At 41.1% G+C, this 12,081-nt stretch overlaps 1 protein-coding gene across 2 annotated transcripts in view; it reads right to left on the bottom strand.

The window, feature by feature from the left end:
• The window catches only part of PRKG1 (protein kinase cGMP-dependent 1), a gene marked incomplete at its 5' end in the record, with an annotated part of 496,883 nt that overhangs the window by 108,394 nt on the left and 376,408 nt on the right, over positions 1 to 12,081 (bottom strand). For both annotated transcript variants that reach the window (XM_084264379.1, XM_084264378.1), the window contains one exon: positions 9,760 to 9,854. In XM_084264379.1, coding sequence (XP_084120505.1) covers positions 9,760 to 9,854 — 95 coding nt within the window. The remainder of the gene's footprint in view (positions 1 to 9,759; positions 9,855 to 12,081) is intronic.

The following is a 12,081-nucleotide window of genomic DNA, read 5'->3' on the forward strand; positions in this document are numbered from 1 at the left end:
CGACAAAAGCATGGTAGTTTTAAAATTTTAAAATACAGTTTTGATTCAGTTGTCGACATCTATTGTTGACAGAAACATGTTGACATAAAAGTCTTATTGTTTAAGAATGTAAAAAACCCCAAACACAGCAAGCTTCTGCAGGACAGAAGTTAGGGATTTTTGTTGTTGTTGTTTTTGCTGTCTGTTGACTTGTAAATGTTTTGTCTGGAAAAAAAAATCATAAAAAGAAGCAAAATGAGGGAATTTGGAGGATTCAGTCAGCACCAGAAGCAGCCTTCAGCCTTTCCAGGCTATTTGACATCCTCCAAATGAAAAAAGCAAACCACAATCTCAGATTTATCCTCTTTGAAGCAAGCAACTACCAAATCTGACCTTGGCAATCATTTCTATCACTAACAGGTTTCGCTCACCCCCGTTTGTACAAGAGGATACACCCCCCAAAACTGTGTTATTTTAAAAAAACTTTATAAAAACAACATGCACTTTCGGGTGAACAGTTATCTAATAAAAAGCATCACCTATTTCAGCAATGGGATTTCTTTCAAGCTCTGGTATAACACTCAGGCAAAAAAAGACATCGGGAAAAAAATAAATCCAGTGACATTCACTGTAGTAAATGTAAGCAAATATATTTGTCACTATACAACCCCTGTAATCCTGCTTTCCTCCATCTGGCACAATCCCATTGCTCAATGTTATATATATTTTAAACTCAGCAGGAGGAATATTGTACTTGCTTTGTAGGACTGCATCCTCAAAGGAAAGCAAATATACAGTCACAGTTTCCCATGCTATGATTCAGTTGTAAAAAAGCCAGAGCTATTAATAAGCCATGATCTTATAAACTAATGATTATCATCCTTAAGACTCAAAACAATGTGATTATTAACTACACTTGAGTTGAACTTGGCTCTGAGCATAACTTCCCTGTAGAAGCTGGAGCAACTTTATTTATGTACTTTTTGTTGAAGAAAAGTAGTAAAATTGAGTTGACTGCTAATTGTCTCCTAACAGCTTTTTTTTTGTTTGGTAGAGAGGGAAAAAAACCCGCCCAGACATTTGTTTTCTTTTTCTCTTAATAAATAAAAGGCAAATGTTATGTCCAAGTCTTCTATTGATACGACTGTCTACACTCCTTTGGTAACGGATGTGTTTTCATCATTATGTATTTTACATAAACAGGCTTGTGAAACGCTGAGCGGCCGCTCAAGATGCGGCATGAGGCAGGCGATTGGTATGGCACAAAAGACTGACTCCAGCGCTCACTGATCTCGCTTAAGTACATAATCATTTGTTTTTCCTTCTTAACGCAGTGTTTACTGTCGCTCGGCTGCAACGGGTTTTGTTCGGTGTTATTATAAAATAAAGCTGCACCTCATTTCCCAGTCAATTGCCTCAAAATTCAAGACATTTGGAACCAAGATATTTGACAATGGGGGAAATCAAGCAGCTGAAAACCCCCAATTCATCATTTTACAACTTAAAAAGCTCAAGTAGGGCTGGAGTTAAGTGATCATCTACACACAGACGCTGAACAAGCCTTTGCGGGCATGATTTTTTGCAATTGCTCTCCTTGCTGTATTGCTTCAGCCCTAAAGAAACCCTCTGTCTATTCAAGCCTGGAAGTGCCGCTCTTGTGGCGCCACATGGAGCAAATCTGAAAAGCTGCACAGCTTTTTGGGAAAGCTTGACTAAGATGTGACCAGCTTTCCATACCACCAGCACGCAAGTTGGTAACCTACCCCACACCCAATTTATTGGCTGAACAGCTGCTTGTCAAAGTACAGAATGATACCACAGTTGGTTACCTCTTGATATATAGTGTCTTTATACTTTAATATCAAGTTCCAAATATCTTTATACAGAATCAAAGAATCACAGAATGATCAGGGCTGGAAGGGACCTTAGAGATCATCAAGTTCCCACCCCCTACCATGGGCAGGGACACCTCTCACTAGACCAGGCTGCTCAAGGCCCCATCCAACCCAGCCTTGAACACCTCCAGGGAGAGGGCAGACACCACCTCCCTGGACAACCTGTGCCACTGTCTTACCACCCAAATAGCAAAGGATTTTCTCCTAATATCCCATCTAAATCTACCCCCTTCCAATTTAAAACCATTCCCCCTCATCCTATCACTGCATGCCCTTCTAAAAAGCTCCCCCCTGCCCCAGCTTTCCTGCAGCCTCTTCAGGTACTGGAAGGCCACTCTAAGATTTCCCCGGAGCCTGCTCTTCTCCAGGCTGAACAACCTAAATTCTCTCAGCCTGTCTTTGTAAGACAGGTGCTCCAGCCCTCTAATCATCTTCACGGCCTCCTCTGGACCCATTCCAACAGTTCCATGTCCTTCTTATGTTGGGAACTCCAGAACTGGACACAGCAGTATCTTATTAAAGAAAAAGTAGAACTGAGATCCTGAGATCTTATCAAGTCCTTTAAGATGCTAGAAACTGTAAAAATAATAAAGAAAAACTATTATTTGTTTTCACACTGAATATCTTTTTGCCACATCTTGGACGACAGACTCTTGGGCTCTCTGCAAATCAAGAAGTCAACTGCACATCTGAGAACCTGGAGGCGTCTTAAAAGAGAAGCAGATGGCCCATCTGAAAAAAATCCAACCCACGTTAAACCTGGAATTTCTTCTCATCCTGCACACTTAAACCATGGAATAAATTGCCACAGAAGGTCTTGAATTTTAGAACTGCTTGTAAAATGTTTGAGAATTAAATATACAACTCACCAAGGATTATAAAGTATAAAGCCACCAACTCTGGGTGAGGACGCTCTTCAGCAACTTATTTTGGCTGCTGTAAATGATAGTACACCAGGCTAGATGGACCTTTGGTTTCACCCAGTGTGATCCAGTGTTTATTTAAGACAAGTCAATAATAGCAATTAAATCCTGGTGGAAAGATATACGGTACATAGCATTCACCTTGGTAGTCACAACGTAACGCTTGAAGACAAGGTAGTGGTAGAACCAACACATCTCACTCTGTCCCTCTGGGTCCTTTTTCCTCCCTGTCTTCTGACACATGGGGTGGCTGTAGTCAACACAGCTCCAAATAAACCAGGTTTACATTTGCTGGGTGATGAAGGCATAGCTGCGATTTAGTGAGTTGGAGCACACCTAACAACCGCTTGGGCAAACCTGCCAGCTCATTTTCAAGACTTTGGGCAAGTCCCTCTAATGGGAGCCTCTTCCCTGCCAGGAAACTTCCCAGAACATCAAGAGCTTTTGGCAACTAGCTGAAGATGCTTGCCACAAGCTCCTTCGCAAGCCAACACAAAACGCAAGCCAATATTATGAGGAAATGAAGAACACATACTTGGAGAAAGTGAAGCAACTACATCAGCGATCAATACGTGCTTGCAATAACATAATTAAACAAATCACAAAGGCCCCAATGAAGATTTTATGATCTACTTTGCAACAACAGTATCATAAAACATCTTTGTGGTAGAGCAATACCCTGAGGGCTTTGAGACCAGAGCACCCACACACCCAAAGACAGCTCGGACAGAACAGGGAGATGTTTTTGTTTCATTACTGCCTTGATGTGTCTTTAGCAGATCAATCAGACCTAAGGTCCACCTGGCCACCGCTTTCAGCCTGAGTGGGGGCCAGGCGCCTGCAGGAAGAAAGCCAACCCATGGGGAACCATATGGTGACACCACCTCAGTGTCACTTTACCTCTTAGCTTCCAGCTGTCCGGGCTTTTGAGCTTTTACCCTCCAAAGCCTCTGGGAGAATTTTGTTTCAGGGGTTTGCCAACAGTTTTCCCAAAGCCTTTAAAAGCTTTTGGTATTCCCACTTCTCAGGGCGATGGGTTAAAACCCATCAGCCAGCACCGCTCAAGGGCTGACCTGACTTTATGGACAGCAATCTATCCCGGAAGGGGAAGAGAGTGGGAAATACAGTCATAGAGGCTGAAATACCTTTTAAGATCACCTAATGCTTGTAATAAACCTAAAAAGCAGCTGATGTAATGGATAAAATAACTTCTGGCTACTCCTTGGAGGCTGTATGTCAGACCCACTGTCTCTGAGCTATGCACACAGTAGCGCAGGTACTGGGCAGAAGAAGGGCTGCAAACACCCAGACTAACAGAAGGCCCCATTATTTATTAGCAGTGGTGATAAAAAGTGCTCCCCAACTTGCTCCCTCCTACAAAAAAAAGCCTTTTTCTCGTTTGTTTGCCAAGGCCAAGAGTGAGAGAAACGACTGAACTTTCCCTAGTTCTCCCAGTAAGGACGGCACAGCCTATTTGACCCATCCCTTTTGCATCGCAGATCCCGTTTGCTTTCTTACACCATTAATTTGGCTGCTCCCCAGACCCCCCAACACTGTAGTGGTGGGACACCTCTTTCCCAAGAGCACAACAGGAAGACAAGTACTTCTTCCTGGAGAAACAAAAATTAAACTATATTTTCCTATAGGACATGTCAGTCATTAGGCAACAAACATTTCCAATTGTCCATCCCATTCTTTTTTCCCAAGAAAATTCAAGACAATTAGGTTAATAGGTCAGCAGATGGTAAGGTTTCAGTGGAAGCACAACATTTGTGAACAAGGTGTTCAATGTAGATGAAACCTGATTCGTATTCACTGAATTCTACTCAAAGACCAGACATAACTTTTGAGGCACAGAGAGGACAGAGAAATTAACTAAGTTATAGTAGATGAAAACTTGTCTGATACCTCCTAATGGGTGATTTGTAATAAATATAAGTTTGTGCCAGTGAAATGGAAAGGAAGAAGAACAGGCAACCTCTGACAGTGAGGGGTGTAAAAAGTGCCTTATTTTACTGCGAGAGTGAAGACTGGTCTGAGCAGGAGCACCCATTTTATAAAACAAACTAAAATTCAAAATAAGCCAAAATACAGTAAAAGCTGCTCCAGCCTGCACTCTTCCTTCCCAGGACAGTCAAGGCAGCTATGATGCATGCAGGGCACTGAGTCTGGGTCTTGCAAATCAGAAAATATTTAAAGACGTCAACATGCAATTCCATTTTACTATTTACCAAGTTAGCTATTTTCTGACTTTTAAGAGTCAGCCTTATTCCCCCGGCATCCGGAGTGAGTATATAAATCCCTGCAGTCCTTCAAAAGGTATTAGGGAGCACCAGGGGAAAGAATTTCTGGGAAAAAAAGAAACCATACAGGTAAGACAATAGAAAGGTCAAGAAAGAAGATATCAGAGAAGCCATGCAGGGTACTTACACTGGAATCCAAGTCTTGCCAACTAAGTTTTTAATGAAAAGCTAAATTTTTAGGTTCTTATCTCAGAAAAGGAGTAATGTAAAGGTCAGCTTAGTAGAATCATTGTTGCAACTCAATAGAAGTTCAGCATTACAGCAGGGAGAAGAGCCACATGAGAGGGAACCCAGCACTTCTTGCCACAGTTATAGAGATTTAATAAAAAGGATTAATTCTGGAGTCTGACTCCTAACCCGGGCTGCAGCAAGAGAAAACCACCAAAACAACAAATCCTCCAAACCACCAAATCAAACAAATCAATAGCATTACCAATACTCTAACGTCCTATTTACTGATGTCTCATACTCATCTCAGCCACCTCCTACTGGACTTTTAAAAAGGTTCAGAGCATTATATTCAGCTGCTACATGAATTTACAAATAAATAAAGGTCTGATACAGCCAGCTGTAATTCTGATTTGAAAAGACATTAACATTTCCCTTCACCTTGCTACTACTTTCTGACAACATCCATCACAGCAATTCACACTGCTTTTAGTAGGAAATACAAGATAATAAAGTTTTAGGATGGTCAGGAAGGAAATTGTCTTTTGACACTCCTACCCGTACAGATATAAACTGTTTTACTGCTCCTGAAAATTGTCAGCACGCAAAATGTACCCCAGGGATTTTTGAGAGTTAAGAGGTGAGATGGTTTCTGTAATGTTGAGAAAATAACTACACTGGAGCCCTCAGAGACAGAGATATAAATGGGAAATCACATGGGTTCTGTTTGAAGGAAGTTGCTGTTATGTCCCATGAGAGATAGGTACCACCATACTCATTTTCAAGTCATCGTGAAAGTAAAAAAAATACCCAATTATATATAAATCTGTTATTATAGCTCAATTGTCCCTCTGGCATGACATAAAGACCGCAATTTCTTCTTTACCTTACACACCAAACATTTAAAAAACCTCAAACAACCAAAAAACACACAAAAAATGTGCATTTTTAAGTTTCAAAATGGATGGATGAAGAGAGGACACGCTTTGTCTGGGGCTATCTGCACCAAGCAGGACCTTCCTCTCTCAGTCCTGTCTGTGAGTCAACCTGTCACAATCCTCAGTGGCAGGCTTCCCAAATTCCCACATCTTTTTCCTTGCCATGCCCTAGGATCATCTGAGCTGGTTGCTGAGATCTCCTCCTGCTGACTGTGGTTTTGCTCACAGCCAGGGACGTGTTTTGCTGTTTTGCTTTGGTTTAACATCACAAATATGCACCTGTGTGGTTTACGATCTTCAATCGTGTTGATTTATAAGCTCTTTGTGGAAAACCAAATAATTTCATTATTTTCAGTGACAGCTCACACGGACAAACAAGCAAACTAAGCAGCTGTCAAATTAAAACTGTATTTCCATAATCTTATGTTGGCCCACCAGCATCCGCCCTAGCCACGTTGAAGGAGTTACCTCCTCCCATGTTTTTTTCAAAGCAATACAATTTAAAAAAAAAAAAATCTTTAACACAAGCTCCAGTTTTCTTCTTGGTATGTGGTAAACATCTTTGCTAAACCTGTTTAATATTACTTGTGCAAATTTAGATCAAAGCATGGCATCTATGTTTCCATTACTTTTTTCAGTACAACACACTACCCCCATTTTATATTTATGCAGAGATGCACAATGTACATCTACAGATACTGTGTGGAAAACAGTAAGCCCTATCTCAGTTTCAACCTGAGCTGCTCTTCCAAATTCTTCCTCTCTTGCCACTACCCAGGAGACTCAAGGCATTATAAAGCAAATGCACTCACCAGAAAATACCCGTCACTGGACCTCAAGTGTTGGCCAGTTTGTTTATGAACCAAACAATGAATATTTCATTCAAAATGCCTCTTCTGCTCACGAAGGTGAGCTCCATCACTCTCCAAAACATCAGCCCTTTGCTATGGGCCACTGCTTTATCAGTCCATGGTCTGAAGGTCCTGCTGGATCCCAAAACTAGGTGAAGTCCCAAAATGACAGCTCTGCCTAAGTGTAGTATATGATGTAACAGATGGTGTAACAGTAAGGAGGTAATAGTCCAAAATGGTCCTCTTTTTGGGGGGTTCTGGAGCAGAAAAAGACTTCTAAAGACTTGTTTTTCTGTCCTCTTTTCTTCCCCCATCCTGCTCCATAAGACTGTCCAACTGCAGCCTAAATCATATTTTTCATCTAAGGAGATGGATGCCTGCTCCAAAAACATCTTCTTCAGAAGAGGATGTGGTGTGATTCAGACAGATGCTCTCATGCAAGGATTCAGCTGCACAACACCATCCAGGCAGAATACCATAATATTATCTAGCTTTTGTACAGGAGCTCCAGACTCACACTGATTTTTCTTTGCTTATTTGAATGAATTATTGCCCCGCTGATAGAAATAATTACTGTAAATAGCCTTATAAAACGTTTTCCTTTCAATTAAGAAAACATCACCAAAAAAAAAATAACCCCTGATTATGAGTACACTGTAAATTATGTATTGCTATACTGTAAATCATCTCGGAGCCAATTAGCCAGGAAGGTAAGAGAACCAGGAGCCTTGAGAATTACTGTAAGATGATGTGGCTGATCATTTCACGACTTGCTTTGTTCCTCCTTGCGTGCAATGGGATAACGTGAAATAATGCGTGCCATCTGGCACCAGCGCGAAAACCAGAATAATGTATATCATCACCCGATGTCTGCACCAGCATATGTATTTCTGAGAGAGACGAGGAGGGATTTGTTATCTGTCCTGATAATATTTGTTATCTGTCTTATGCTGAATGGATACTGTAGCTATTATTTTATGTTGTCAGGAAGAAACGTCTTTTAGTTGTTATTAACATCCTACACATCTGAAATCACACCGTGATTTAATAACACATAATTCACCGTTTCTAAGCGAGTACTGGAACAGCTTTGAAGAATTAGTCAAAGATGAAAAAGGCAAGAAAATACACCAAAAATTTGATTTTATCTTGAGCTCTCAGCCGTAACTATTTTGCAGTAGCAGAAAGAGCCTAAAGGTTTCCCCAGTTGCTGAACAGTGGTATCTTATAGGGTTCTGAAAGATATTTATTAGCAATTTATTGAGCTGCTGAGTACTTTATGATACTTTCACACTATCCAATTTAAATCTAGCTACAGAAGTAGCGAGCTTACTGGCAAACTGGGGTATGGTACTTGAGGTATGGACAAAAAAATATATCCATATTACACTTTCTTCCCAAGTTGAGAGAATAGCCTTGAATATTAAATTTCCAGTTAGTTTCAGAAGATCAAAGTTATTATGAGTTGAATATTTAAATATATGCAGATAGTATTTATTGTAAATTAACTAAACTCAGCCTGAGTCAGCTGAAATACTGGATTTGAAATGCTGAGCAATTCTCAGCATGGTGGTACTGTGTGTCACTATAACAGTTTAGGGAGGCAGGAGAGGAAATCCCTTTTATTTCCCACATCAAGTTTTCTTCAAAAGTGGATTTGTTAGGCACACCATTGTCTGCTCTCACTATTAGAGTGGATGTCTTGATATGTTTGGCGTTGTTCATAAAACACACCAGCTCTAAGAGTCAAATTTCTGTGAGGCTCTAAAAAATAAAGAAAAAACTCTTTTTATCATGTATGTTTTGGAAGAAAACTTAAAATTATAGTTCGCCTCCATCTTAATATTAAAACGCATCCAAGATATGGACATTTATTTAACAGCCATATTATTAAGGTATAGATTTGCAAGGGCAAGACTTAAGTTTTTTGCTGGACAAGTCTCCCTGACTGTCAGAAGTGACCCAAAATCTGGGCTGCAAATTTTCCGCCTGCTTCTTTTTGGAAGAAGACTGGTCAAGGAGGGACTGAAAACATCACAACACCAACAAGAAGCCCTATGGCTCCTTGCATATTCCAGGATGGGATGAAGTCTTTATTTGTTAAGATAAATGTGTGCTTTAGATTCCTGCCTGTAACATGTTGTATTATTCCTATTCTATTTCCCTATGGGAATAAAGTGTATTCTTATAGTAGCCACCTATTTGAGATGTATTTAAAGTTTTCTCTTCTTTTAGTTCATTCCATGAGGAAAATGTTCATATAAAACTCATCGCTCACATAGAATTCCCACTTCCACTAAAATCATACATACACAGCAAGACAACTTAGAAACCACTGCCACTGCCCTGCCTTCAGCCATCTACCCCGTCAAGACAACCATGGTTATGTTCTTACCATACATGAAAAATACTCCAGAGTTACAAAATATCAAATATTTTGGCCTTAAAAAGCACAATCAGGGAAGACCATGAAAAGAAATTATTTTTTGATGCCTACAAACACAGGAAGACCTACATTTAGCCTCTCAACTGCATGACAAACCTTACTGTGTCCTTAACATGCAGCCTCCTTGCAACACACAACACAAAGTGACAACACCCAACTCCAAAATCTCTTTCCAAATTGCAAGAGCCCTATGAAGACTATGAAAGCCCTTGAAAAGTTATCTCATTGTGAGAGTTACATCATAAAGAGCACTTACCCTTGAAGGGCTTTTTCTCCAAACCAATCTCCCTTCCCTAGAGTACGAAGAAAGACTGGATCTTCACTGGGGGAGTCTTCACGAGTAACATTCACCTGTTGAAAAAGCAAACACCCCCAGCATTTAAACTTTCCATTAACAAATAAAACCTGGTTCTTTTTCAGAGAGGGATTCGTGATCTCTCAGGAAAAATCTAGTCACTATCTCTTCTTGAAACCATGTAATACTCCAGGGTCTTGCACTTTTCCCTCAGCATCACCAGCCATCCACACAAGAAAATAAGCAGTTATTTTGCACTAAGGTGTCTACTTGTCTTGCAAAAATACAGTATTTCTGTTTTTTTCAGGGTTTTAACTCTAAACATGGCATTGGCTGCATATGCACAGCCATTGTCCTCATTTAGACAGCAGCAGAAAAATATTTCCTGTGTATCAGACAGTTGCATGGCATAGGCTTACAGATTTGTATCATAGAACAGTTTCAGTGGAAAGGGACCTCAAAAGACTCAAAGAGACCCCTGAGTTCCCCCAGTGCCACACCTGCCATGGGCAGGGACACCCCCCACTAGCCCAGGGTGCCCAAAGCCCCATCCAACCTGGCCTTGAACCCTGCCAGGGACCAGGGGCAGCCACAGCTTTTCTGGGCACCCTGTGCCAGGGCCTCACCGCCCTCATAGGGAAGGATTTCTGCCTCCCAGCACTTTTCCAGCTGTCCTCCTGCAGCTGAAGGCCATTCCCCTGTCCTGTCCCTCCCTGCCCTTGGCACCAGCCCCTCTCCAGCTTTCCTGGAGCCCCTCGAGGGACTGGAAGGCGCTTGGACACCTCCTCAGAAGCAGGTGTCTGTTCTCCAGGCTGAACCAGCCCAGCTCTCACAGTCCTCTGATCAGCTTTGATTACCTTTGTTCCAAATGATTTCTTGCATTGCTAAGTTAAAGAAGAGGAGTAACAGAAATAGTCTCCATTTCATCATAACTGAAATGAGAAGTTGGAAGCATTACAGGATGAAGGATGTCTCCTCTCCTTTTTACCATCTCCCAAATTGAGGGAGGGGTCAACTCTAGCTGGAGCAAAAAATCAAAAATTATCTTCCTTTGCATTCACGTGGAAATATCATCCTAGTTTTTATTTCTTTATATTTGCAGTGAAATAGGAAAGCAATTGCTGCTGATGGAAAGCTGACTTCCTATCTAGGGCAAGATCTTGCACCAGGGACGGGGTAACCTGACGTAAGCCTAAGGTGAAGAAGCTGGCACTGCAACAAAAGAAAGATGGCTTCATAACTGCGAGTGAGGATTTCCTATTGCTGGGCAGTCCTTTTTATTTTCTGAAATTATTTCAGAAGAAAATTAGCAATTGATCATCTGAATACCCTCAGCTCTAGTTTCCCCTGCCATATGGGATACAAATCCCAGCTGATAAAGCCCCCAGCATCCAGAGGGTGCTGAGGATGGCATGACATACCAAGGATGTCAAGATGAAAGATGAATGTTCTTGATGTCATGTCCCTCTATGAGAAAGACTTTGTCCTTTTTAGTTGTTGTCAGATGTAACTCTTACCTCTTATAGTAAGAGATGGCAGGTAAAATACAACCCCCTGCATAGGAGAGATCATCTCTCCCAATATCTATAAATCTTGCTGTCCAGGTTCTTTCTATGCTCAGGGGAGAGGGACAGGCATTGCCAAAGACAGAGTTACCCCAAATTTAATTGGGATGAGCAGCTCTCTGGAGGTACCTCGCATACACAGGAAAAGAATCATTTATCTGCTGCTCCTCTTCAGGCTGTTGAGCTTTAATCAGAACTTTTCACAGAATCAATCACAAGGTTGGAAGAAAAATCACAGAATCACAAGGTTGGAAGAAATTTGCATATGCAAATCCACAAAGTCAAAATCCTTTCAAGATTTAGAGACATTACAGGTGAATTTAGCCATTACACTTCCATTGTGGCCTGCACTCTCTCCCATCACTTTTACAGATGGTAAAACCAGTGGCTTTGAGTCATCAATGAGTGCTCAGTCAATACCACACTACATTTAACATCTGCAGTGAGTCATCCAAGATCAGATGAGGGTACGGAACGCATAATGGGTGAGCCAGGAAGATGTATAGCTGATATAAAACCAACCCAAACAATACTTGGACAAACAACAGGAACGTTAATACATATTTAAGCTCTTTCTCCATGACCTCCACGGATCCTAAGGTATTACCAGAGTTTGATTTCTATGTGGTTCAAAGCAATAAGCTATTTGAATAGCCACAGCAGGGGGGTTGGACTAGATGATCTCCAGAGGTCCCTTTCAACTCCAATCATTCCATAA

This window comes from Gallinula chloropus, assembly GCF_964237585.1.
Source record: "Gallinula chloropus genome assembly, chromosome: 5".
In the NCBI taxonomy this organism is placed as follows: Eukaryota; Metazoa; Chordata; class Aves; order Gruiformes; family Rallidae; genus Gallinula; species Gallinula chloropus.